General features: G+C 39.3%; 1 protein-coding gene across 1 annotated transcript in view; it reads right to left on the reverse strand.

The window, feature by feature from the left end:
- DNAAF9 (dynein axonemal assembly factor 9) overlaps positions 1–27,754 on the reverse strand; it is a 141,520-nt gene that overhangs the window by 107,538 nt on the left and 6,228 nt on the right. The window contains exons 2-6 of the mRNA XM_058563120.1: positions 13,199–13,278; positions 7,114–7,233; positions 3,948–4,072; positions 3,091–3,187; positions 2,051–2,157 (exon numbers count right to left, since the gene is read on the reverse strand). Of these exons, the coding sequence (XP_058419103.1) occupies positions 2,051–2,157; positions 3,091–3,187; positions 3,948–4,072; positions 7,114–7,233; positions 13,199–13,278 (529 nt within the window). The remainder of the gene's footprint in view (positions 1–2,050; positions 2,158–3,090; positions 3,188–3,947; positions 4,073–7,113; positions 7,234–13,198; positions 13,279–27,754) is intronic.

Raw genomic sequence — 27,754 nt, forward strand, 5'->3', positions numbered from 1 at the left:
TGTAAATACTATGTGGGTCTGGCTTCCTTTCTCATGCTGGTACCTACCACACCACCTACCACACCTACCACAAAGCATCCTCTGAGTTATTGACGTTCTTCTGGGTATGGCCATGCAACAAAACAGTTTAAAAAAATTAAGTTATAAATATCTGTAGTTCTCCTTCTCTTAGCCTTCAAAGGAGACAAGAACCTTTCTGGCTCAGGCAGTTATCAGGCCTTTGATATGTGAATCAGAGTGAAGTAGAGAGTATAAAGGCAGAGTTGATCCGTAGGCCAAACTGCTCCACACCTTGAAGGACCAGGAAGGACAGGGTAAGGAAGAAAACTGAGGTCGGGGGAATGAGATGGAGACAAAAGAAAAGTATTTGAGGGAACGAAAATGAGCAGCTACAGAAAAGGGCAGGATCTGGAGGAAGGGACTTGAGAGAATACTTACAGTAACTCGTACTATAAGATGTGTGCTGTTTCCTCCTCACTGCCCATCCCATCCCCTAAAAACACCACCCCACAGTAAAGATCTACATTACCTTGTAAGGGTTTTTCGGAAGGGGGTTTGGTTCCTTTTGGATGTGACTTCATGGTGTGATGCACCTTAAGGCAAGAGCCAGAGGCCTGCCTCATTTTCCTAGTGCACTGCTTGCCAATGCTAATCTAGTGGCAGCCCCAGCGTTAGGAGCACAGGCTCCCAAGCCAGACTCTCTGGACTGGGCCCCAGCCCTGCCATTCACTGGCTACTAGCTCTGTGATTGGCAGAAATTCGTTTAACCTCTGAAAAATAAGGATAGTAATAGGACCTACTTCAGAGGGTTATTTTAAGAATTAAAGTCAATTCATATAAAGTGCTTAGAATAGTGCTTGGCATACAAGAGGCACTCTATAAATGCCTAGTTTATACAACAATTAAAAACAAATATTACCATTATTGCTAAAAATTTTAAGCTTCCTTTCTGCCTTCTATGGCCTGCCTCGCTTCAAGCCCCTACTCTTCTCAATTAGAGAGCATTAACCCCTATCAGGGGCAGCTCCCACAGCTTTGTTGATATTCTGCTACTTGTAGTCAATTGTGGTTTTGCAGCAGGAGAAGCGGAGTCGAAGTGGTGTGCTTCTCTTCAGCCCTACAGTCCATGCTCCTCTACATCACGGGGTCTGTCAGGCAAGCCTCCATTCACTCCCTGGGGATGCTGCTACTTCTCAGAAAGAGGAGTAGGACTTAGCCCTGGGTCTTGCTTGCAAATTTTCCACTTACTCCATCCCTAATAGCATGCCCCCATTTCTAGCACGTCAATGCTCCCTCTCCCTGGTTTCCTGTGCTGGGGGCAGGTCATCTCAGTGGGGATCCTACGAAGGCACATGGATGCCTGCGGTGGTGTTGCTAACCTACCAGGCCATCCTCCCTAATGTGTACTCTGGATGATCCCCTCTCCAAGACTCACTTATTAATTCACTTAACAAATATTTATGGGTCATCTCCTAGATGCAAGGAATACTGAAATATAAGACAGTTCTTACCACAAAAGCTAACACTTTTATTCCTCTAGCACACTGTACTTACACAAAATTCTGCACTGTCGCTTTCACTGCTCGTGAACAGTTCTCAAATTATATGAATTTCTGAGATACAAACAACAACAACAACTACAAAAAGACTGTTTTTGTTCTCAAGGAGCTTCAGTCCAGAGATCAGGGGTTGGTGAGTGGGTGAGTGGGGGTGTGTGAGAAATGTATATAACATAGGACGGTAAGCTATAAGAGGAGTAAGCCTAGGGTGCTACAGGAGTAGACTGGGAGAACGGTGAACTCAGAATGGGAAAAGCAGAGGAAGGAGGACAGAGAGGAACTGCAAGAAGAAAGAAGACAGGAGCTCAGTTTGGGAACTACCCTTAAACAGCAACTATTTTCCATTTCAAGTCTTTTAACTTGCTCCATGCCACTGGGAGGTCACTGCCAGCTTTTCAGAGTGTTATACTGATGCACACCCACATTGAGGGCCCTTCACAAAAACAGCCCAGTGGCAGACAAAAACCAGGCATACTGCTTTTCATACATACCTCATATTTCATGGTAAAAAATCCATCCCCTCCAATGCCCTCAAGTGCAAAGGCCTGTACAATCGGCCATTTCTCCACTACAAACATATCGAATATCTGCAAGTGACCTAAAGGAATCAAAACAACAACATGTATCAAATACCATCCTGGATATAACAGTCTAAACCTGATCTAATGCGTTTAAACGGGCATCATTTCTCACAAGTTCACCACAGCCTCATCTAGCAAAATAAAATTGAAACAGATAAAATGGTTAGATATTAACACTAGAAATACAAAATGAAAGCCAAGGAAAATTCAAACCATAAATAAGTTACATAAATTCAGATTTCTCTAAAGTATATTTTCATACTTCTTGTTTCCTAAGTAAGTGAATAAGTGAAGAGAATGAATAAGTAAAGGAAAGAATGAAAGAATGAATAAACAAATAAATAAATAGTGGCCTATTACATATGACTTGCATCACTTAGTGGATATAATTATTAACAGACTCAAACTTGGCTCCTCTCCCTTAAGAAACATAGCCAACCGACTTCCTCAAGGGAAAATTACCAAATCACAATTTCTCCTTTCTTATAACAACAGCTTCAATGCACAAGGTTTGTTTTTTTTTTAATAAGATATAAGCACTGCTAAACTTGTTGATTCTTTTCCTGTATTTTTATATATCATTTTTTGAGCCTCACTATCAGCATATTTTTAACAGCTACCTGAATTACTATTTCTTATTACCAAGAGGCCCCATATCTACACTCTGCATACAATAAGTGGTACAGACTAGATGGCAACTGTGGTAAATCCCTTATCAGTTCTTCTATCTGACTGTAGGTGCCCTGCTTTGTCGCTGCAGAAACTTCAGTTATGAATACAAGCTTGCATAGGAAAGTCCCCAAATTTCATCCTGCTTGATCCTCTGCCTTGAGTAAAAATAGATCAATGGGTTTCCCAGCTGAATGCCTTCACTGAAAGGAGAAGTAGGGACCTTCGATTCACACATCATCCAAGCAGGGTTCTGAAGTGGCTTGCTGTCAGATACTCACCTTGGGAGCTGTAAGGAATGCCAATTCTACTACAGTCTCGAACCATGTCCACAAAGCTGGCAATTTTAAATTCTTCTGCAGCTTCTTCATCTTCATACTAAAGAGGAAAATTGAAAGGAAAACAGGCTCAAAGGAGACATCACGCAAAGTCCCCTATTTTCTCTGCATTTTATCCGAGTTGTCCTAAATGACATTCATAGAAAACTGCACCCAAGAGGGTGTGTCCAAAGCCAACTCTTTGTGTGTGCTGGTCAGAAACACTTCTCATTCCCTTACCTCACACCACACACAGAAATCAACTCAAAATGGATCAGACACCTAAACGCAAGAGATAAAACTTGTCCTCAAAAATCCCCCAAATGCTCAGATCAGACGAAGAGTTCTTGACCCATGTCATAGGTCACAATTTCCATGAAATCCTAAATCTCAAGTCCCAATTTAATTTCCAGCCAAATCTTTGAAAAGGGCCCAAAGGAAAACAGAAACAGATATCAAGAAATCCAAACACAGAAATGTCACAAAGCTTATCAAATTCTCCTGGGGCAGTTTCTAGGCACTAGTCCCCTGAGAGAATGGGCCCAGGCTGGTGATAAAGAAGGAGGGCAGGAAGGTGGGTTCAAAAGCCTACTACTAGGTTCCAATTTGAAGAGTCCCTCTTGTCTCCTTCAGGCATACAATTTCTCTATAAGGAAGCCTCATAATGAAATATGAAAAGTTCCACTAAAACAGATAACATTTTTCATGTAACCATATTTTGCAATTTTATTTTTTTAAGGGCCTCCTGTTCCAGATCTACACTTCCCTGAAAGAGTATCCTTAGAGTGTCTCTAAGAGCCTATTCTATCTTTTCTCCTCACCTCATTTTCGGTCATGCAGTGGAAATGCAGATTTCTCCAATGTGCCACGTAGGGTAAGAGATAGCGATAGTTTACAGGATTACAGTACAGATGGACACTATCTGATTTAATCAATATAATCACATCTGTAAGAAAAACAAAATTAAAACAAGATTGTCAAAGGTATTCCCTTTAGACATTTTCTGCCCTCATAATCCTTAAAACTACTTCAGAGACAATGTAACAAAACTCTAAACTGAAAATTCTTTACTTAGGCAACATGCTTCAAAGTGACAGTAGAATATTCGAGTATGGAAAGCAAGGATTTCCTAGTCCCCATGCAATGCTCCCACCACTGTGGCCTTCTGGTTATGGCAATGCAGGCACAGACTAAGTCAAAAGAAGAGCCTTCAGGGTGTTTTTGCAAAGTTCAACACAAACCTTGGTACCAAACTCAGCTGTGTACTTCACTGCAGAGATAAATACCAAACGGAAACTCTACAGCCTAAAGCCACTGAGGCAGGAAAACAGCACCAAATATGGCCAAAGACTGGTTCTCTTGCAGCCATCAGTGTCTAAAGCTCTTAGCTTTTGGCTCATCTGGCTCAAGACAATTGTGGGCCCAAGGACGTCGCCTGTCAGCTTGGGAAGGGTTACCGTATACAGGGTGAACTCTGTACACAGGAAAGGCTGGGAGGAAGGAAGCAGAGGCAAGTGGACAAGGCTTCTATAAATAGATTAGCAGCTCACAGACTTAAGGAATAACCATCAATGTTGGTGAGTCAAATATATAAAGCAATCCCAATGGTACATATAAACCCAGGTAAATTAACAGAAGAGCAATGGAATGGAGCTGGAATATTAAAGCAGTTTGAACACTGAGAAAGAAAGCAGTCATAATTCCAGAAGAAAAGCAGAGGCTCCATTCCATGGCTCCTCAGAAACCAGAGCCATTAGGCCTCTCTCTAAGATGACGCTAGGGAAGTTGCTGGAGGTGAGAAAGGAGCACAGGAGCTGGGAGCATCTGAGGCAGCAGGTTTAGGGCAATGCCAACACAGTAATGCAGTGTGACAGCCCATAATCTATGAAAACATAAGCCCAATGAATACTGACCGCAGCTGACCACAAAGCTGGGTGGCGTCTTAAAATAAAGCTCCATGATGTTGGCCTTTTACGCCGCTCTGAGCTCCACACCTGGTCAGACCCAAGGTGTTCTAGGGAACACACTGTGGAGTGGCCTCTTCACTGTTGACTCTCCGACTCTCACTTAAGTGCTGGAGTCAAAAGGTGGCAAGGGGTGGGAAGGGAGCCCCCTCTCATCCGGCTGGTCTTCCTCACAAAGGCCCTCTAAAAGAGCCCTGCCCTGAATCACTTGTGCATTGCTTGCTGAGGAGTGAGAGTCTGATGTCACTCAGCGGAGAGCCTCAGGGCTTCCCGTATACACTGTACTTTACACTAATGTGTAACATACCACAAAGAACTAGGATCCAATAAAAGAAATGACGTAACAGCTACTAAATCTAATAAAGCATTCTCAGGATGTCATAGGACTGCTGTCACCACCATGAATAAAATTTAACAGAGTACACAGTCAGGTAAAAGAAGAAACCATAAGAGAACTGGAAGAACATGTAAACTACTTTAAAAGTTTCTTTTTAAAATAAATTCTTTGCTTTGGGCCTCTTTTCCTCTCATATAATTAGAGATTGAAATGTAGACGCATAAATCTGGTGATCTCAGCTTTCCAACTACTTGGATTTAAAATATGAATTTATTAATTTGGAAGATCATGCTCATTTCATAAGTACCCACTGTGCAAGGTGACAGGATAAACACAAAGATAAGCAAAAAAAGTGCACCTTTGAGGATTTAAACTATTTCCTTAATTTTAGTACTGTAATGTCCTTAACAACCTTGGCTTCGTGAAATGTGTGGCTGGTACGAGCATTTCTTTTTATAACTCTAAATGAGCCGCCAAGATGGATTCTTTCCAAACCAGTAGATGCTATACAGTGTAAGACAACATTTTTTAAAATCAAAATATGAAACTAAATTTGAATTGAAAAAAATTTAATGGAAGGAATAATTTCAGCCTGCACTTCCTAATAAAAACGAAATCTTTAATCAATCTATAAGGATAGATACTACTAAGGACTTTACCACAGAAGAATTTTCACATACACTAGACCAGAGTTCCTCAATCTCGGCAATATTGACAGTTTAGATCAGATCATTCTCGGTTGTGGGGCTGTCCTGTGCATTGCAGGATGTTAGCAGCATCCCTGGCCTCTACCCATTCTGCCCAGTTGTGACAATCAAAAATGTCTTCAGATATTGCCATATGTCCCCTGGGGGTATAAGTGCCCCCAGTTGAGAGCCACTGCATTAGATCCACAGCAAGATTATTTCAACATCAGACGTTTGCTTTCATGCGTCCCCTCAGCGGCTTCACAAGAGCTGTCTGTCTCTTGTCCAGTTTGTCTGCTCCTGTGTCTCCTGACTCATCTGGCAGACAAGTCATGATGCTAAATATGTGATATCAGAGATAGCTCCTGGGCATCAGCCCACAGCAACATCAACACAGGGTGAGTGTCTCAGAGCTGAGGAAAGAGGAATGTAAGCAGAAAGCCTGCATTGTAGTCATGGGCATCGTCATGAATTAAAGTCACACAGAAAACAATTCCCAAAGACAGAGCAGGACAAAGAGCCTTTGTTCCTAAACTGAAGATCCACATCAAGTCTTCCTTGTAGGAGTAGCCTGCAGGCTCATCCTTGACTTACAGCTGAAAGTGCTTTCACTTTCAGGACAATAGCACATAATCTGAACCCCTTAGCATGTAGAAGCAGTGAGCAATTCAGAGCAAAACTAGTACTTTACCAAGAAGCTATAAAGAAAAAAAATTATATTCACTTTTTTTTCTAAAGCTGATTTACTCAGTAAACATATTCTGAAAACTACTTGTCGCTACTCTCTTATCATCCAGCAAGTGACCAACAGGAGCATATTACTTAATATATCAGCAAAGAAGAAATGTTATTTTTCATTAATAAAAAAGCAAAAATTTACTGGGGCTCCGGGTTATTTTAAATTTGATCATATTTTTTCCATAAAAAGACAATGAAATAAGATCCAAAGAAATAAATCACCTACTCTTCTCTCACACACAGTTTACCAATATATACTTACCATCCAGAACTTCTTCAGAAAACCCTGTTTTCTCAAAATCACTGGTATTCTGATTGTACAAACCAAACAGAAGATAATTTGCCAGCTCTCTGCAGCCTTCATTGTACCTGCTATCAATTCCTGCAAAGCAAAGCAGACTCTAATCAGCTGTACTGTACTATGGGGAACAAATGAGCCCCAATAGCTTGCCCCTGCTCAGCAAAAACCTGATGGTTAAGTTAAGGCACAGCTCAGACCAGTTTTGTGCCAGAAACTAAACTAATCAACTCTCTGTGAAAGAACAAAGCCTCAGTATCAAGTACCCTTACTTGGATTCAAGATCTATACAGTTGAGATGGTCAAACACAGATTACTGAAGTTGTTAATTTCCAAAAAGCAATTCTTGAGGATACAAAGAACCAGAAAATATAGTCCACATCCTGCCATGGGTGGTTAAAGATTTTGGAATACTTTCAGTTAGAACAAGAATGGCTGTCAGAAAAATATTTACTTCTCAAAATTACCTTTAACAAAACATGTGGGATCAAATAAAGGAGGATTAAGGTGGTTTGAAAAGAACTTGAAGTGAAGAAGAGGACAAGTGAATGGAACCACAGACATCCATCATTTCACAAATACTTATCAGGCCCAAGGCCTAGCACTGTGCTGGATGCTGCAGTGTGTGGCAAACATGCATACAAATGGCCCTCATGAAGCTTACAAGTTTGGTGGGGTTAGGTCAGAGACAAATAAAAGGAAATTAAAAAATATTGTCTTCACTATTGCCTCTCAATGGCATAGGCATATGTACTACCTGGTTTCTGGGTATCTGTGAAGGCCCAGAGCTACGGCTCAGGGTAAGAGGAACATGTCAAGGGCAGGAGGTAGCTGTCTACGTGAGGCTAAGAGGAAGGGATTGTGGCAGAAGGAGCTCCAAGAATGGAAATATGGCTGGAGCTTGGGAAATAGGACTGCCAAGGGTCATTCAGACCAGAGGGGCTTAGAGACCGCCTGTGGCAGGGGACTTCTAATATAAGAGGACTTCTTTCTCAACTGAGATCAAAGCAGCATAGTCCTGTTCTATCCCATCCAACACTTCAGTGAAGGGAAGGGTGAAAAAGAATCAAAAGCAGGAATGGCCCGGCCTACCTAAGGCCCAAAGCTGAAAGGATGGCAAAGTTAAAAATAATCAGCGGACTAGGCAGGCCTATACTCAGCATGTCCCCTTCTAAGGGTTCCAGCTACATAAACTGCCACATAAATTGCTAACATTAAAAAGACTGACCATGTAAAATTAAAGGCAAAAGAAACTATATGTAAGCACTGTGCTCTAGTTGATAAAGTTGTTTCCCATAGCGGTATTATCGGCTAACAAACCTGACGCTACTACACATGTACACTGGAGTTAAACAAGTAAATTGATGGTGGATGGTAGGTGTCAAGTTTCCCACTGGTGAAGTGGTAGTTTACAGATAAGCAAGAGGAGGAGGCTAGAATGATATATGTGGTAATGAGTTAGAGCTGGAAATATTAATATGAATTCATGTTTAGCTTAATATAGATACAGATGGTTACGTAACATTTACAGATGTGTGTATATATACCATTTAATGTACATACATATATTTCCTTACTCTGTCAGCTGAGAAGGCCTAGAAGCAATGACACCCCAGTATCAACAAGCATACTCAGTGCTCAGATCTTGGTTTCTAAACCATTCTCCAATAAAAGGAACCAGGGTTCCCTAGAGAAATGGCTGATTCTAGGACTGGAGCAGGAAATACACAAAATAAGCCTGGAGCATCTTATAGTGCCAGAAAGTATGGAAGTGCTAAACAAACAAAAACTTTGATGTCAAAGGGAGGGACACAGGAGCCAACTGAAAGAGCTCCAAATGACCAGAGCTGAAGCAATTTGCAGTAGTAGTGGATTATAACCCAAAACATAAATAAAGTAGTACTGGATTTTAACTCAAAGTATAAAATAAATATTCATGAGTCCATCCTGATATAAATAAATGATTGAATAAATAAATAGATGGGGGAGAAGAGAAAAATCTCCCATGCAGAAGATTTCAAATAATATATGTAGATAGTCCCTTCCTCAAGGCAAGTGAGCATAATTCCCCACTCCTTAATTAAGTGTGGGCTGCACAGTGACTTCCAAAGAGGACAATATAGAAGCAGGGGTAGGGAGAGTACTTTGCAGTGCAGAATCTGACAAACACAATCTCAGCCAGGGTACCAAAATCGATATAAACACTGAAAAGTTATGTTGACAGTAGGTATCTTTGATACATGTGATGAAAACGGCATGTTACTTCACTGGTCTTCCACCCCAAAACCCATAACCCCAGTCTAATCATGAGAAAAACAAAAGAAAAATCCCAACAGAGGGACATGCTAGAAAATACTTGACTAGCACTCCTCAAAACTGTTAAGGTTATACTTGGACAAGGGAAACAAAAGAAAAAATAAACAAATGGAACTTCGTCAGACTAAAGAGCTTCTGCAAGGCAAAGGAAACCAGGAACAAAATTGAAAAGACAACCCACCAACTGGGAGAAAATATTTGCAAATCATATATCTGACAAGCGGTTAATCTCCAAAATACATAAAGAACTCACACAACTCAACAACAAAAAAACAAACAACTCGATCAAAAAAATGGGCAGATGATATGAACAGATATTTTTCCAAAGAAGATATACAACAGGTACATGAAAAGATGTTCAACATCACTAATCATCACGGAAATACAAATCAAAACTACAATGAGATATCACCTTACACCTGTTAGAATGGCTATAATCACCAAGACAAAAAATAACAAATGTTGGAGAGGATGTGGAGAAAAGGGAACTCTCATACACTGTTGGTGGAAATGCAAACTGGTGCAGCCACTAGGGAAAAGAGTATGGAGATTTCTTGAAAAATTAAAAACAGAAACACCATACGAGCCGGCTATCCCACTACTGGGTATTTATCCAAAGAACTGAAAATCAACAATTCAAAGAGACTTACGCACCCCTATGTTCATTGCAGCATTATTCACAAGAGCCAAGAAGTGGAAGCAACCCAAGCGCCCATCGACTGATGACTGGATAAAGAAGATGTGGTATATAAATGCAGTGGAACACTACTCAGCCATAAAAAAAGGACAAAATTGTCCCATTTGCAACAACATGGATGGACCTTGAGGGTACTATGTTAAGCAAAATAAGCAAGACAGAGAAAGAAAAACACCATATTATTTCATTCATATGTGGAAGATAAACTAACACATGGACAAAGGGAACAGTTTAGTGGTTACCAGAGGGGAAGGGGGTTTGAGGGTGGGCATAAGGGGTAAAAGGGCACATTTATATGGTGACTGACAAATAATAATGTACAACTGAAATTTCACAATGTTATCAACTATGATGACCTCAAAAAAATTTAAAAAAAAACTGTCAAGGTTATCAAAAACAAGGAAAGTCTTGTCACAGTTAAGAAGAGCCTAAGAAGACATGACAACTAAATGTAACGGGGTATCCTGGATGGGATCCTGGAACAGAAATAGGACATTAGGTAAAAACTAAGGAAATGTGAAGAAAGTATGGAGTTAACAATAATAATAAAAGTTAATAATAATGTGTTAATATTGATTCATTAATTGTGACAAATGTACCATACCAATTTAAGATGCTAATAACAGGGGAAACTGAGTACCTGGGAATTCTGTACAGTCATCCCTTGGTATCTGAGGGAATTGGTTCCAGGACCCCACCCCCAAGGATACCAAAATCCAAGGATGCTCAAGTCCCTTAGTTGGCCTTTGGTATCTGCAGGTCCCATACATGATCTGTCGTTGGCTGAATCTGCAGATGCATAACCCACAGATACAGAGGGCCGACTGTATTATCTTTGCAATTTTTCTGTAAATCTAAAACTGTTCTAAAAAAAGTTAATTTAAAAAAAAAGACTGACTATACCAAGTGTTGGTGAGGGGGTATAAAACAGAACTCTCATGAACTGCTAATAAGAATATAAAACAGTACAACCACTTTCTGTGCAAATGTTTATAGCAGCTTTATTTTTAATAGGCAAAAAAATAGAAACCCAAATACCCATCAACAGTTGAATGAGTAAACAAACTGGTATATATATACAATAAAACACTAATTACCAATAAAAATGAATAAACTATTGATACATGCTACAATACGGATGAATCTCAAAACAATTATGCTAAGTGAAAGAAGCCAGACAAAAAGAGTACATACTGTATGATTCCATTTATATAAAACTCTAGTTAATGTAAACTAATGTATAGTGACAGGAAGCATATCAGTAGTTGCCTGGGAGTGAGGAAGTGGCAGAATGGAGACCCTACAAGGGGGCACGAGGAAACTTGGAGACAATGGATATGTGTATTATTTTAACTGTGGTGGTAGTTTCACATGTGTATACATATGTCAAAACTTATCACATTGTAAACTTTAAATATGTGCAGTTTACTATATGTTAATTATATCGCCATAAAGCTGTTTTAAAAAGATGCTAGCAGAAAATCAATTAGAACATTTCCTACACCATAATAACTAAAGACAAATGCTAAAGTGGAGGCGAGTTGAGTCAGAGTTGCTCGGAAGGGTATTCCAGGGGTTAGAAGGCTAGATTAAACAAATCAGTCAACGAACAATGAGACGCTACAACAATTCTAATTACTCAGAAAAGTAGAATTCACTAAACATCAGAGGCTATTTAAAAATAAATAAGTCCCTCACCGATTTCTTGTTTCACTTTCACAGAAAGTTCTTTGTCTTGAGGGTAATTTAACTTTTACCTCCATCTTCATACCCAACCTCAAACACATCAATTTCTGCAACATTTGTGTTTTCATAAAAAATATATATAATTTTTGGTCGCATGATATTCTTATAAATTGACCCTTTTCTCAATCTTTTGGTATTCTATATTCAATTAGTTCACATGATCAATTTTATGCTGCCTATTTTTACCACGTTGGGCCTTAACTAATAGAAATAATAGCATAAGTACAGTAACAAACAGGTGGTTTTATTCACAGATAAATGTATGGCAAAGAGAGCCCCACCCTCCTGAAGGCTGCAGCTAGACAGAGAATCCGGTGAGCACTGTTTAAGCATTTGAAACCTCTGGCTGGAATTCCAGGTCTAGCACAAACTGTGTCTTTATCGAGACTCACCACAACCTCTGGGCTAAGTGAGTGGTAGAGCCAGGATTCAAACCCAAAACCTGCCTGGCTCCACAGTGCCCGTTTTTAACCACTCTGCACACTGTCTCTCATATAAGTTTAATGCAAGTGCTGTTAAGTGAAAAAACAAAATCATGCCCAGAATATCTGAGGAAAGCCAAACAAGAAACTGGTAGCAGTTTGCTTGTGGGAAGGAAATTGGGTGGTTGATGAACAAACCACCTGACCTAACAATTCCACTTCTATGATTCAATGCTATGAATATAAATGAAAATGAGATAAAGAATGAGATCAATCTGATATAGAAAAATCTCCAAGATATATTGTCAAGTGAAAATTTAAAAATCAGGCTAACAACAGTATGCATAAAATGTTCCCATTTGTGTTTAAAAAAAAAAAAAAGATACAGTTGACAGTGTTATCTCTGGGGAGTAGGACTGGGCATCTAGTATGGTTAGGAAGCTCTGTTCATTATTATTCATTTATTGTCTTAATTTTTAAATTATGATGTATTTCCATAAGAAAAAAATTTTTAAAGAACAAATAAATGCCCAATTCTGCCACTCTATGGCCCTGAGCAAGTCTGTTTCATCTCCCAGAGTCTCAGTTTCCTCCTCTGTAAAGAAGGGACAACACTGCTCCCTTGTAAGGTCGCTGTGAGGAGAAATGAGGTAACATGTACAAAGTGCCTGCTCTGTGGTAGGGGCTCCCTATCTCACTTATATCTCACCCAACCTCATTAAAACAGCAACAGATTTCAGGGGAACAAGAGCTGGGAGAAGGATGCTAACTCACAGCATATCTCATATTGATACTATTATTAATATCTTCCTGTGAACAGAAGCCAAGTTGCCCCAGCCCTGAGTCCCATCTTGTTAAAAGCACTGACCTAGGATGCAGAGGATCCCATCTGGTCGAGACTTGCTGCTCTGGGTCAGGATGCTCTGAACCTGGCGGAGTCGGCTGCAGCTGCAACAAGAACAGAAATCAGTTCCCTGAGTGCCAGCGCATGAAGGAATGAGGAAGAGGAATGACTGCAGGGATGGAAACTAGTTCCTGTCTGGTTTTGGTATTAGAACTATAAAATGAACTGGGAAGTGCTCCCTTCTCTTCTATTTTCTGTAAGAGATTATGCAGAATTGGTCTGAAGACTAAGTCTGAACTGCTGATTACAAACTGAATGGTCAGCGGCTCTCTGACTCAACAGAGGATGGAGCCAAAGGGCCTCTCATGGTCAATGCTGGACAGGACTGGGAGCTCAGCAGCTGACCAGAAGGACCTCCAATGACTTCTCATTTTTGAGGATTATCAAAGAAGAGTTTCCACACTGATGTGCCCTAACTGTGGTCCTCATCAAGTCTGTCAAAAACAAAACAAAACAAAAACTGGTCTAAGGACCTAAAAGAAACTCTGATTCATCATCACAACTATCCCCATAAGGAGTGTCAGCAGAGGGTACTTGTTCCCATATCTGTGCAGATCTATTATTCCTTTGACCTTAGGGATATCCCCCTCCTCCCAAACAAAGCACAGGAGAGACACTCCCAGATATTACTATAACTTCTAGGGACCCCACGCTGTCCATACCAACCCCTCCTCCTTCCTAGCAGACCCAGAGGGAGGTGCTCAATTTCCTGCTCAAGACTGATCCTTCCACTGGGTCTCTCTCCCTGTCACCTCCAGGTCCAGGATCTACCTCCACTATTCGTTCTCTAACACTCCTATATTTAATTTTTTCCCTACAGTCAATATATTCCCAGCCCTATCACATCATTATTAACTAAGATCCTCCACAAACCAACTACACTAACTGTTCCATCCATGACAATCAGACTTCATCCCTACCCTTACTGAATCTGCTCTGGTACACTGCCCTACACTCACCCAAGCAACAGTACTTTCAGCAAAACTATTTCCCTTCCCTGGATTCCTTTCTTCCCCTGGATTCTTTCTGATTTTCCCACACCCCAAGTCATCCACTTCATGACTTAGTGGTCATTATCACTGTCTTCCCTCAAGATGTTCACAATTTTCCACCTCATACAAAACCACCCAAAGACAGTACCAAAAAAAAGAAACCCACAAACCAATATACATCATGAATATAGATGTAAAAACCCTTAATAAAATATTAGCAAATAGAATCCAACAACATATAAAAAGAATTATACACCATGACCAAGAGGCATTTACGCCAGAGATGCAAGGCTAGTTCATTATTGGTAAATTAATCAGTGTAATCCATCATATTAAAAGGCTAAAGAAGAAAAAATCACACAACCATATAATTGATGTAGAAAAACGAATTGACAAAATTCAACACTCATTCACAATAAAAACATTCAGAAAACTAGGAATAGATGAGTTTCCTCACCTCGATAAAGAACATCTACAAAAAACCTCTGAAGCAAAGTTTGGGATTATACTTAATGATGAAAGACTAAATGTTTATCCTCTAAAATAAGGAAAAAGAAAAGGATATCTGCTCTCACCACTCCAATTCGACATAATACTGGAAGTTTTGGCCAATGCAATAAGGCAAGAAAAGGAAATAAAAGGTACACAGATTGAGGGCCAGCCTAATGGTGTAGTGGTTAAGTTTGCGCACTCTGCTTTGGCGGCCTGGGGTTCGCAGGTTTGGATCCTGGGCGCAGACCTACACACCGCTTATCAAGGCATGCTGTGGCAGGCATCCCATGTATAAAGTAGAAGAAGATGGGAACGGATGTTAGTCCAGGGCCAATCTTCCTCAGCAAAAAGAGGAGGATTGGCAACAGATGTTAGCTCAGGGCTAATCTTCCTCATTGGAAAAAAAAAGAAGGTACACAGATTGAAAAGGAAGAAGTAAAACCATCCCTATTTGCAGATGACATAATGACCTATATAGGGAATCTCATGGAATCTACAAAAAAAACCCTAGAACTAAGAAGTGATTCAACAAGGTCACAAGATCAAAATATAAAAATCAATTGTATTTCTATATAAAAGCAATGAACAATGGAAACCAAAATTAAAAACACAAATCATTTAAATATAAATCTAACAAAACATGCATAGGACTTACATGCTAAAAACTACAAAACACTAATAAAGGAAATCAAAGAAGATCTAAGTAAATGAAGAGACATATTATGTTCAAGGATTGGAAGACTCAATATACTACAGATGTTAATTCTTCCCAAATTGATGTACAGGTTTAACACAATGCCTATCAAAATCACAGCACGGTTTTTTTTGTAGATATAGACAAGATTACTCTAAAACTTATATGGAAAGGCAAAGGAACTAGAATAGCTAAAAAAATTTTGAAAAAGAAGAATAAAGTGGGAGGAATCAGTCTACCTAACGTCAAGACTTATTTTATAGCTAAAGTAATCAAGACTGAGAGACAGACATACATAGATCAATGGAACAGAATAGAGTAGTTAGAAATACAGTCCAAGTACCACATAACGAAATTTTGGTCAACAACACACTACATAAGCAATGGTGGTCCCATAAGATTAGTAACATATAGCCTAGGTATGTAGCAGGCTATATCATCTAGGTTTGTATAAGTACCCACTATGATGTTCACACAATGACAAAATCGCTTAATGACACATTTCTCAGAACATATCCCTGTCGGTAAGTGACACATGACTGCAGACCCACACAAATACAGCCAATTAATTTTTGACAAAGATTCAAACGCAATTCAATGGAGGAAGGATAGTCTTTTCAATAAATAGTGTTGGAGCAACTGGATATCCATAGACAAAAACATGAACCTCAACCCAAACCTTATATCCTAGACAAAAATTAACTCAAAATAGATCATAGATTTAAAATTTTAAATGTAAAACTATAAAATATTTAGAAAAAAATATTCAGAGCTTAGGGTTTGATGAAGTTCTTAGACTTGATATCAAAAGTATGATCCTGAAAAAAAAAATTGGTAAATTGGACTTCATCAAAATTTTAAACTTTGCTCTGTCAAAGACCCTGTTGAGAGAATGAAAAGACAAGCTACAGACTGGGAGAACATATTTGCAAATCATAAAGAATACAGAAAGAACTCTTAAAACTCAACAGTAAAAAACAATCAATCCAGTTAGAAAATGGGCAAAAGGCATGAAGAAACACTTCTTCAAAAAGGATATAGAGATGGCAAATACATGAAAACACATTCAACATCATTATCCATTAGGGAAATGCAAATTAAAACCACAATAAGATATTACTACACGTCTATTAGAAAAGCCAAAATGACAAATAGTGACAATATCAAAAAGCTGGTGAGGATTCAGAGAAATTGGATCATTCATACATTTTTGAATGAAATTAAAGAAGATACCAATAATGGAAATACATCCATGTTCACGCAATAGAATACTTAATATAGTTAAGCCGTCAATACTACGCAAAGTGATCTACAGATTCAATGCAATCCCTATCAAAATCCAAATGATGTTTTTGGCAGAAATAGAAAAATCCATCCTAAAATTCACATGAAATCTCAAGAAACCCAGAATAGCCAAAACAATACTGAAAAAGAAGGACAAAGCTAGAGGACACACTTCCTGATTTCAAAAGTTACTACAAAGCTACAGTAATCAAAACAGTATGGTACTAGCATAAAGACAGACATCCAGAATAATGGAATAGATAGCCCAGAAATAAACTCCTTTTGTGACTGGCTTATCTCACTTATTGTAATGTCCTCATGGTCAAATGATTTTTGACAAGGGTACCAAGACCCATTGAGAAAGGACAGTTTTTTCAACAAATGGTTTTGGGAAAACTGTATATCCACAGGTAAAAGAATGAATTTGGACCCTTATCTTACACCACATACAAAATTTAACTCAGAATAAAGACCTAAATGTAAATCTAAAACTACGAAACTTTTATTTATTTTTTTTGTGAAGAAGATTGGCCCTGAGCTAACATCTGCCAATCCTCCTCTTTTTTTGCTGAGAAAGACTGGCCCTGGGCTAACATCCATGCCCATCTTCCTCCACTTTACATGGGACGCTGCCACAGCATGGCTTGACAAGCCGTGCGTCGGTGCACGCCCAGGATACAAACTGACGAACCCCGGGCCGCCACAGCGGAGCGCGTGCACTCAACCGCTTGCGCCACCGGGCCGGCCCCATAAAACTATGCAACTTTTAGAAGAAAATATATGGGAAAAGCTCCATGACACTGGATTTGGCAATGATTTCTTGCTATGACATCAAAAGCACAGATGACAAAAGGAAAAATATATAAATTAGACTTCATTAAAATTAAAAACTTATGTTCATCAAAGGACACAATTAACACAGTGAAAATGCAACCCACAGAGTGCGAGAAAATATTTGCAAATGATATATCTAAGAGACTAATATCCACAATATATAAAGAACTCTTACAACTCAACAACAAAAAACCCGATTCAAAATAAGCAAAGGATTTGAATAAACATTTCTCCAGAGAAGATATACAAATGGCCAATAAGCACATGAAAAGATGCTTAACATCAATAACCATTAGAGAAATGCAAATCAAAACCATAAAAAGATTTCACTCCCACACAGATTAGGATGGCTACTATCAAAAAAATAGAAAATAACAAGTGTTAGCAAGGATGGGGAGAAACTGGAACCTCTGTGCACTCTTGATGGGAATATAACACAGTGTAGCTGCTGTGGAAAACAGTATAGCAGCTCCTCACAAAAATAAAAATAGAATTACCATATGATCCAGCAATTCCACTTCTGGGTATATACCCAAAAGAATTGAAAGCAAGGACTTGAAGAGATATTTGCATACCAATGTTCATAGCAGCATTATTTGCAATAGTTAAAAGGTAGAAGCAACTCGTGTCTATCAACAGATGAATAGATAAACTGTGGTACATACATACAGTGGAGTATTATTCAACCTTAAAAGGATGGAAGTTCTGACACATGCTAAAACATAGATGAACCTTGAGGACATTATACTAAGTGAAATAAGCCAGTCACAAAAGGACACATATTGTATGATTCCATTTTTATGAGGTACCTAGAACAGTCAAATTCATAGAGACAGAATATAGAATGGTGGTTGCCAGGGGTTGGGAGGATGGAGTGGGGAGTTATTTAATTGGTACAGAGTTTCAGTTTTGCAAGACGAAAAGAATTCTGCGGATGGATAGTGGTGATTGTAGCACAACAATGTAAATGTACTTAATGCCACTAAACTATAAACTTAAAAACAGTTAAAATGGTAAATTTTGTTATGTGTATTTTACTACAATTAAAAAAATTTTCTTTAAGTTAAAAAAAGTCAATGTCTTGTAAAACAAAAAGAACAGAGAGGGAGAACTCTTCTAATGTAAGACAGGTTAAAAAAAATAATAACACAATGCAATATACAAACCTTGATTTAAAAAAAAAAAAACAAGGAAACATCCATGAGACACCTAGGAAAATTGGAAGATGAACTGGGTATTTGATAACTACAGAATTACCGTTAATTTTCTTGAGTGAGATAATGTTACTGTGGTTATATAGTAGACTGTCCTTTTTCTTAGCAGATGCACGAGGAAGCACTTAGGAGTGAAGCATCATGTTATCTGCAACTTACTTGAAAAAGGTTTAATAGAAAAGAAGAATGAGGAAAAGAAAAGAAAAAACAAAGATAAGGCACATACGGCAAAACGCTAAAAATTGCTGAATCTAAGTGGCGGGTATAATGAATACTCATTGTACTATTCTTTCATCTTTTCTGTACTGTTTGAACATCTTCATAACAAAAATCTGGGGCTGGAGGTAAGAGAGATGTGGAGCAACCTCAGGTCTTAGAAGCAATAGAACAAAAACTGGAAGATGATCAAGATTAAAGCAAGAAAACTTCTTTCCCTGAGAAATGGTTGCCTGCCCGTCCCCGCATTTTCATGTTTAATAGAAGATTGATCTTGCAACTGCTCTCTACTCTAGAAATATTTCATCGAGTTTGTCCTTTGGCCCATTTCCCAACCCATGTGGACAGGAGGCTGACTGACTGCCAAGGTTACCAAAGAGCTCTTTGGTTTTCAAACTTACAACCAGTCAGTGACAAAAGCACGAATAGGTCATGTGACCAAGAAACAAACAGCTCCCCTACTATTGCTGTGGAAAGCCAAGACAATACTGAAAACAGGAGCAAAAAGAGTTTCTTTTCCACAAGTATCTTGGCCAAATAAAGTGGAAGCATATAAAATGTAGAAAGACCTTCCTCTTCCCAGAGTAAAACATTATCCTAATTAGTATCTTATTTTCTTGTCAAATGGGTAAAACTAAATTCAGTTCTTTTTTCCTTTGTACATTTTCACGCTTCTCAAACTTAATTTTTAACCAGAACGTAGCCTATTATTTGTCACTGAACCATTAAACTTGTCATTTACCGAAATAGTTACCTACTTTAAAAAAAACTTGGTAAGCATAAAGAAAACCACAATCATCCATACTCCCAGCATCCAGAATTAACCACTATTAACATTTTGGCATATTTGCTTTTATCTATGTTAGTGCTTTTTTGAATTATACATGTAAAATATTCATTTATTATCCTTTTTTGATGAAAAAAAAGGGAATATTATAGATAAAACTAAAGCCTTCATTGTCCTTATCCCCAGAAGCCACCAATGAATTTGTTGTGTTTCCATTCAGTCTTTTTTTTTCAACAGACACTTGCAAACATACACCAAGCCCAGCAACAGCACTGCCCTCTAGCTTTCAGGTCTACCTGAGCACAGCTGGCACATCCTGGGGAGATAGGCTGTAGTCACCCACCATTTTACCAAGTTCCTCCTTCAGGATACTTGTAGACTCAGCAGACCCAATAACGCAGTTTATGTCAAATATGCTGCTTGTATACTATACTTTATTTCTGACTTTCCTTGGATTCAGACTCAGAATCTAGATATGATAGATGATAAAATGAAGAAACCAAGACCTAAACAGAAGCAATTCGCCCAAGATCATAAGGCTGAGTAAAGATTAACAGCACCAGAATCTGAGTGACCAGGTACCCTGACTCTCAACTTTTTTCCTTCTGCTATACCTCACTGATTTCCTAACATTAAGGTTAGCCACAGATACAATATTTTTGAATTCTAAACAATCATCTCTGTTCTTCCCATCTTCTGCTTTATATAACAATTACTGCATACACAGCCAGGTATATTTTCTTGTTTGTTTATATTTCATTATCCTGGTTCCCTGGAAATGAAGAAAAAAATTGAAAATCTTTGCCTGTTTTTTTCTCCATAATTTATGCTAACTTTTTGATCTTCAAAATTAAACAATTAAAATATGAATATATTTTCCTTATACTCCGTATGCTTTGTGTTTTGAATGTTTTACAAAGTGAATCCTCATACCAATCCGATTCACCTCATTACAGAAAACTGCTGTGAACAATTTGGTGTGAATCTCTCAGTAATACATAGTTTGGGTGAGTTTTTTTTTTTTTTTTAATAATTTTCATTTATTTATTTTTTCCCCCAAAGCCCCAGTAGATAGTTGTATGTCATAGCTGCACAGCCTTCTAGTTGCTGTATGTGGGACGCGGCCTCAGCATGGCTGGAGAAGCGCTGCGTCAGTGTGCGCCTGGGATCCAAACCCGGGCGCACACTTAACCAGCTAAGCCACCGGGCCGGCCCCAGGTGAGTTTTTTTTTTGAGCGGGGTGTTGTTTTTACATAAAATCATAATCATGAGATATGTAACTACTCTGCAACATGCTTTTTTCACTTAACATTATACCTTAAGATCTTTCCAAGTTAGCACATAGAACTCAATCCCATTTTTAGAACTGCTATATTGTATTCTTTTTTTTTTTTTTTTTGTGAGGAAGATCAGCCCTGAGCTAACATTCATGCTAATCCTCCTCTTTTTTTGCTGAGAAAGACTGGCCCTGGGCTAACATCCATGCCTATCTTCCTCTACTTTATATGGGATGCCTCCACAGCATGGCTAGCCATGCAGTGCGTCGGTGCGCGCCGGGATTCAAACTGGTGAACCCTGGGCTGCGGCAGCGGAGTGCGTGCACTTAACCACTTGCGCCACCGGCCGGCCCCTGTATTCTTTTGTTTTTATTTAACCAGCCACTATAATTGAACATTCAGGATTTTTATTATTTTTGCAATAGCAAACAATGTTTCAATGAGCAATCTTATATACCCATCATTGGCACAAGTACAAAAGTTTCTGCAAGGTAGGTACCTAAAAGTAGCACTGCCAGGTTAAGAGGCTGCTGCATTTTATTTATTTATTTTTTTTTTGGTGAGGAAGATCAGCCCTGAGCTAACATCCATGCTAATCCTCCTCTTTTTGCTGAGGAAGACCAGCTCTGAGCTAACATCTATTGCCAATCCTCCTCCTTTTTTCCCCCCCCCCAAAGCCCCAGTAGATAGTTGTATGTCATAGCTGCACATCCTTCTAGTTGCTGTGTGGGACATGGCCTCAGCATGGCCCGAGAAGCAGTGCGTTGGTGGGCGCCCGGGATCCGAACCCAGGCCGCCAATATCGGAGCGCGCACTTAACCACTAAGCCACGGGCCGGCCCAAGAGGTTTCTGCATTTTAAATTTTGATAGGGGCTGGCCCTGTGGCTTGGCGGTTGAGTGCACACGCTCCGCTGTTGGCGGCCCGGGTTCGGATCCCGGGCGTGCACCGACGCACCGCCTCTCCGGCCATGCTGAGGTCATGTCCCACGTACAGCAACTGGAAGGATGTGCAGCTATGATGTACACCTATCTACTGGGTCTTTGGGGGGAAAATAAATAAAATTATTAAATTTTGATAGATCTTGCCAAGTTGTTTTCTTAAAACATTCATCTACAACATAGCAGAGTACCCGTTTCCCCACAACTTTCCAAACCATGTGTTATCACTCTTCAACTAATGTTAATCTAGTGGTCAGAATTTTCATTGTTATAATTTATACTTTCCCTAATCACCTAGGGAGGCTGTCAAATGTTTATTGATCATTTATATTTCTTTTTCTATGAATGCATATTCATGTTCTTTGGCATTTTTCTATTCAGTCATTTGGGGCTTTTTTCTGAACAATTTATTCCATCATATTTTAAAAGTTGTGTTTTGGACACGTTGCAAATATTTTCTTCAAATTTCAGACTTTGTTTATGGCATCGTTTTCATGCAGAAATTTTATATAATTAAAGACGTCTACCTTTAACTTTAAGCTTAGGGGTTTTATGTCTTCCTTTTGTGTCTTCCCCACTCAGTATTACTTTAAAAAATAATAAAACTGGGAGCCCGGCCTAGTGGCGTAGTGGTTAAGTTCGCGGGCTCCGCTTTGGCAGCCTGGGATTCCGGGCACAGATTGACGCACCGCTCATCAAGTCATGATGTGGCATCCCATACACAAAAAAATAAAGGAGGACGGGCACGGATGTTAACTCAGGGCTAATCTTCCTCAGCAAAAAGAGGAAGATTGGTCCGGGGCGGCCCCGTGGCTTAGCGGTTAAGTGTGAGCACTCCGCTACTGGCAGCCCGGGTTCAGATCCGGGCGCGCACCGACGCACTGCTTCTCCGGCCATGCTGAGGCTGCCGTCCCACATACAGCAATTAGAAGGATGAGCAGCTATGACCTACAACTATCTACTGGGGCTTTGGGGGATAAATAAATAAACAAATAAAAATTAAAAAAAAAAAAAGAGGACGATTGGCAACAGATGTTAGCCCAGGGCCAGTCTTCCTCACAAAAACAAATAAAATGCCAATTATTTCACTTTAATTGTGTGTGTGTATTTTAAATATTTAGCTGTTTACTTCTCTGGAATTTGTCTTTTACTTTTGTAAGCAGGAATCTAATTGTATTTTTTCCTCCAAAATATAAATGATTGTCCCAAGCCAATATACTGATTCTTTTAATCCTCTGATGTGGAACGCCACTTTTAGCATATGCTAAATTGCTATATATAACTGGATCCATTTTTTGGATCTTTATTTGATCCATTTATCTAGCCTCACAGAAATAGTACACTTAAAAAAATAGTCAGAGCTTTAAGGTATGTTATCACTTTAACTTTCTAGTATATGAATTATTTTTATATCTGATAGGGCAAGTCCTTCTATCATTGTTTCCAAGATCCCATGGCTTTTATTGAACATTTTCTCTTTAAGATGAAGTGTAAAATCAGCTTGTCAAGTTCCATAAAAATTCCCATTGAGAATTTGTCTTGTGATCACACTGAATCTGGACAGTACTAAGCTCCCCACTCAGGAACATGATGTGTCTCTCCATTCATTCCTCTTTTGTTTTATACCCTTTCATCAAGTTTACAGAGGTCTTACACATTCCTTATTAGGTTGATTCCTAGGTATTTTATAGTTTTTGTTCCCATTGTGAATGTCATCTTGAGTCCATTACATTTTTCAAACAAGTTACTACACTTTTATTAGTTCTAATAGTTTTATCTATTGTCATACTTCTCCAAGTAATGAATCATAGCAGTTTTGTCCTTTTCAATATTTGCAATTTTTATTCCAACTCATTAATTCACGTTTTTACTGAGCACCTACTATGTGCCAGGCACTGCTTGTTCAAAGCACTGGGGATTTAGCAATGAACAAAAGGGCAAAAATCCCAGAACTTATATTTTAACTGGGGGAAGCGGGGGAGTGGGGAGAAAGGAGAAATAAACAAAATAACTAAGTAAAATACATTTGTCATATAGTGATAAGTGGGAGGTTGTGAGTGCTAAGAGGAGGGTGGATTGTAGTTTTAAAAAGAGAGATGGGCAAAGGCTTTACCAAGAGGACATTTGTATAAGGACCTGAAGAAGTGAGAGAGCAAGCTGTGCAGCACATGCAAAGGCCCTGAAGCAGGAGTATCCCTAAGACCTGTGTGGCTGGAGCAGAGTAAGTGAGGAAGAGAGGAGTAGGAGATGAAAGGAAAAAAAAAGGCAGGGACCAGATTAGTTAAAGTCTTATAGCTGATGATTTGAGCTTTTACTTGGAGTGTTTTGAAAAAAGGGATGACTTACACGAGATGACTTACATTTTAATAAGCTCACTCTATCTGCTATATTGAAAACAGACCAAAGAGGGACAAAAGTTGAACCTGGGAGACCAATTAAGAGTCTACTTTAATAATATAAGCAATAGGGGCCAGCCCCACGGTGCAAGCGGTTGAGTGCGCGTGCTCCGCCGTGGTGACCCGGGATTTGCCTGTTCAGGTCCCAGGCGCGCACTGACGCACCGCTTGTTAAGCCATGCTGTGGCGGCGTCCCATGTAAAGTGGAGGAAGATGGGCACGGATGTTAGCCCAGGGCCAGTCTTCCTCAGCAAAAAAGAGGAGGATTGGCATCGGATGTTAGCTCAGGGCTGGTCTTCCTCACAAAAAAAAAACAACAACAATAATAATATAAGCAATAGCTGATTATTTCTTTTGCTTCTCTTATTATATTAGCTGAAACCTTATTATGTTAGCTGGTTTAAATCACAAATAAATGTTAAATTTTAAGTAGATTTTGGGGCGGTATCTACTAGTCTGTTAATTTCACTAATAGATTTCCTCATGATGGACAATTCTTGCATTTCTGGGACAAATCCTACTTGTGCGTGAAGTTGTTTTACAATACTTCTAGATTCAATATAGTATTGTTTTATTTAGGACTTTTGCATTTGTACTTCTCCTTCGTGTTCTCCTAGTCAAGTACCAGGATTATGCCAGCCTCAGAGAATCAGTGGGAAAGCTTTCTGAGGCAAATACTTCACTCAGCATGCTTTCCATTTCTCTATCTCCTGGTAACATACACTGTGCCCTTCTCAGCCACAGTATCCAATTGTGATTTACCCAGGAGCAAGCCAGGCCAACTTTTACCAGGGACTGTAAAAAATTTCCTGTTTTAGAGCTAGAAAAGAAATGGCCTCTAGGTCATAGAGCAGGCAGAATGTGGATTTGGGGTTGTATGGATAGAGGTAACTATTCTGGCTGCAGAGTCTTGGTTCCAGTCCCTGAGGCTCTAGGTGCTGCAGCTCTTCCTAAAAGTTTATCTCCCCACTATTCCTTCCAGCCAAGTAAGCCAATACATTCCCTTTTTTTTACTTAAATCCTTTGAGTTGGGTTTCTGTCATTGCAAGAGAAAGCATTTGTCTTAATACAAAATCAATTCCAGGAAATGTTTAGGGTTGAAGCATCCTGATGTCTACAACTCACTTTGAAAAGCATTAAAATATAGGATGGGGGCCGGCCAGGTGGCGCAAGCGGTTAAGTGCGCGCGCGCTCCGCTGCGGCGGCCTGGGGTTCGCAGGTTCGGATCCCGGGCGGACACCGACGCACCGCTTGGCAAGCCACGCTGTGGCGGCGTCCCATATAAAGTGGACGAAGATGGGCACGGATGTTAGCCCAGGGCCAGTCTTCCACAGCAAAAAAAGAGGAGGATTGGCAGATGTTAGCACAGGGCTGATCCTCCTCACAAAAAACAACAAAAAAATATAGGATGGATTGACGGATGGATAGAGGGATGGATATATGATAATGCAAATATATTAAGCACAGAATCTAGGTATGGATATACATGAATGTTCACTGAACAATCCTTTCAACTTTTCTGTACATATGAACATTTTCATAATAAAATGTTGAGGGGGGAAATCAACAGCAGGAGTAATACAAGCCATATCAGCATTAATTTGGACTTCAGGGACTGATTAAAAGGAGCTACTGTAGGACTACTAAAGGTTTAAGAAACCTGGCCCTGCATTAAAGTGGCAATTATTTACTCCCTTTGCAAAACTAGAGACTTGGAAGAAAGGCAAGAAGGCAGGACATGTCACAAGGCAATAAATGTCATTTCCCACCAATGTCTTTCCTGCAGCAACTTGTAGTGGAAAAAGCAAAACCAACATTACTGCTGTCATGGCCAATACATGGTTAACCACTGACCATAAAGTGACTCAAACTGAAGGAATACACACACACACACACACACACACGATATGACTGAGAAATGTGTTGGCATCATTTAACTATTAGATGACTTTTAATGTTCTCCCAGCATTTTCACGCAGCTCACCAGAGCCATTAGTAATTCTAAGCAATATAACTTTCATTCCTCACAGCTACCTCCTATGGTAGAAACAAATAGTGGCCTAGTCAGTATCCATTCTCCCCTCCTTTTTTACTAATAGTACCCCAATTTTATTTGGGGCAGCAATAGGCCCAGTTCCTTTGCTTCTAGAGCTGACCAATGAGACACAGAAGCCCTCAGGTGGAAGCTTTTGGGGAAGCTCTCTGACTCAACTAGGAGACTTGTCCCTTCTCTTTCCCCTTCTTGCCTGACAGACATGATACCTGGAGATCCTGCAGCCATTTTGTGACCAGGAAGCTATGGAGAAAATGGAATCCACTTGCTAAGGACAGCAAAATAGAAACACAGAAGAGGTCAGGTTCCCTGATAACTTTATACCAGGACTAGCCTACCCTCCTCTAGACAGACATCTTTTGCAAGAGAGAATAAACCCCAAAGTTACGTCATTATTGTTAAGCATCTTTCACCAGCTGCCAAACATAGTTCTTGATAGGTCACCTTATCCAAAAGGGTTAAAACTTGTGCCCAACTGCAATTCATGTCTACACATATTTCACAAATTGGGGTATATAAGACACTCTACAAACGAAATTCAAGACCTTCAGGAAACACTACCCACCACAAATGGAAAATGTTATCTGGAAGTCTGTTCACTATATTCCAGCGTACCAACATCTTATTATCCATTTTCTTTCTTTTCTCCAGCTTTCTCTGAGCATTTCCTCACACAATCTGCTCTTTGTAAAGTCAGTTTTACAAGTCTTCATTCAGAAAGCATCCACAATTACTTTCCCTCACTTCTTTGACTATTAAAAGCATGTCAAATCTAAATGCAATGTGGAATCCTGGATTGAATCTTGGAATAGAAAAAAGATATTAGTGGAAAAACTGGGGAAATCCAAATAAAGTCTGGAGTACTAAACTCCAAGTAAACAAAAGTTTACTAAAATACTGTATTTACTTAAAGTAAACTAAAGTACTATACCAATAGTAATTTCTTAGTTTTGATAAATGAACCATGGTCATATGTAAGATGTTAACATTAAAGGAAGTCAGATGAAGGCTATATACACTCTGTACCATACTTGCAACTCATCTACAGATCTAAAATTATTTCAAAATAAGAAGTTGAAAACAAAAAGCATGCCAAATGAGCTGACTTTTCCTCAAACCAGAGCTGAAAATCACAGATAACAGTTTTAAATACCCAAGTTGCAAACTCTGCTTTTTCTTGTCTTTTTTTTTCAAGCTGTGTAACTCTTGAGGGTATCTGCATCGCATTCACTCCCCCTCTCCAAAAGTTAGAACATCAGAGAAGAGCTTAAGAGCTAGAAAACATTGTCAAGATATTGTGCACTATTAATGCTACAATACTCACTAAATAAGAGTCCACAG

The sequence above is a fragment of the Diceros bicornis genome, chromosome 19 (assembly GCF_020826845.1).
Source record: "Diceros bicornis minor isolate mBicDic1 chromosome 19, mDicBic1.mat.cur, whole genome shotgun sequence".
Lineage (NCBI taxonomy): Eukaryota > Metazoa > Chordata > Mammalia > Perissodactyla > Rhinocerotidae > Diceros > Diceros bicornis.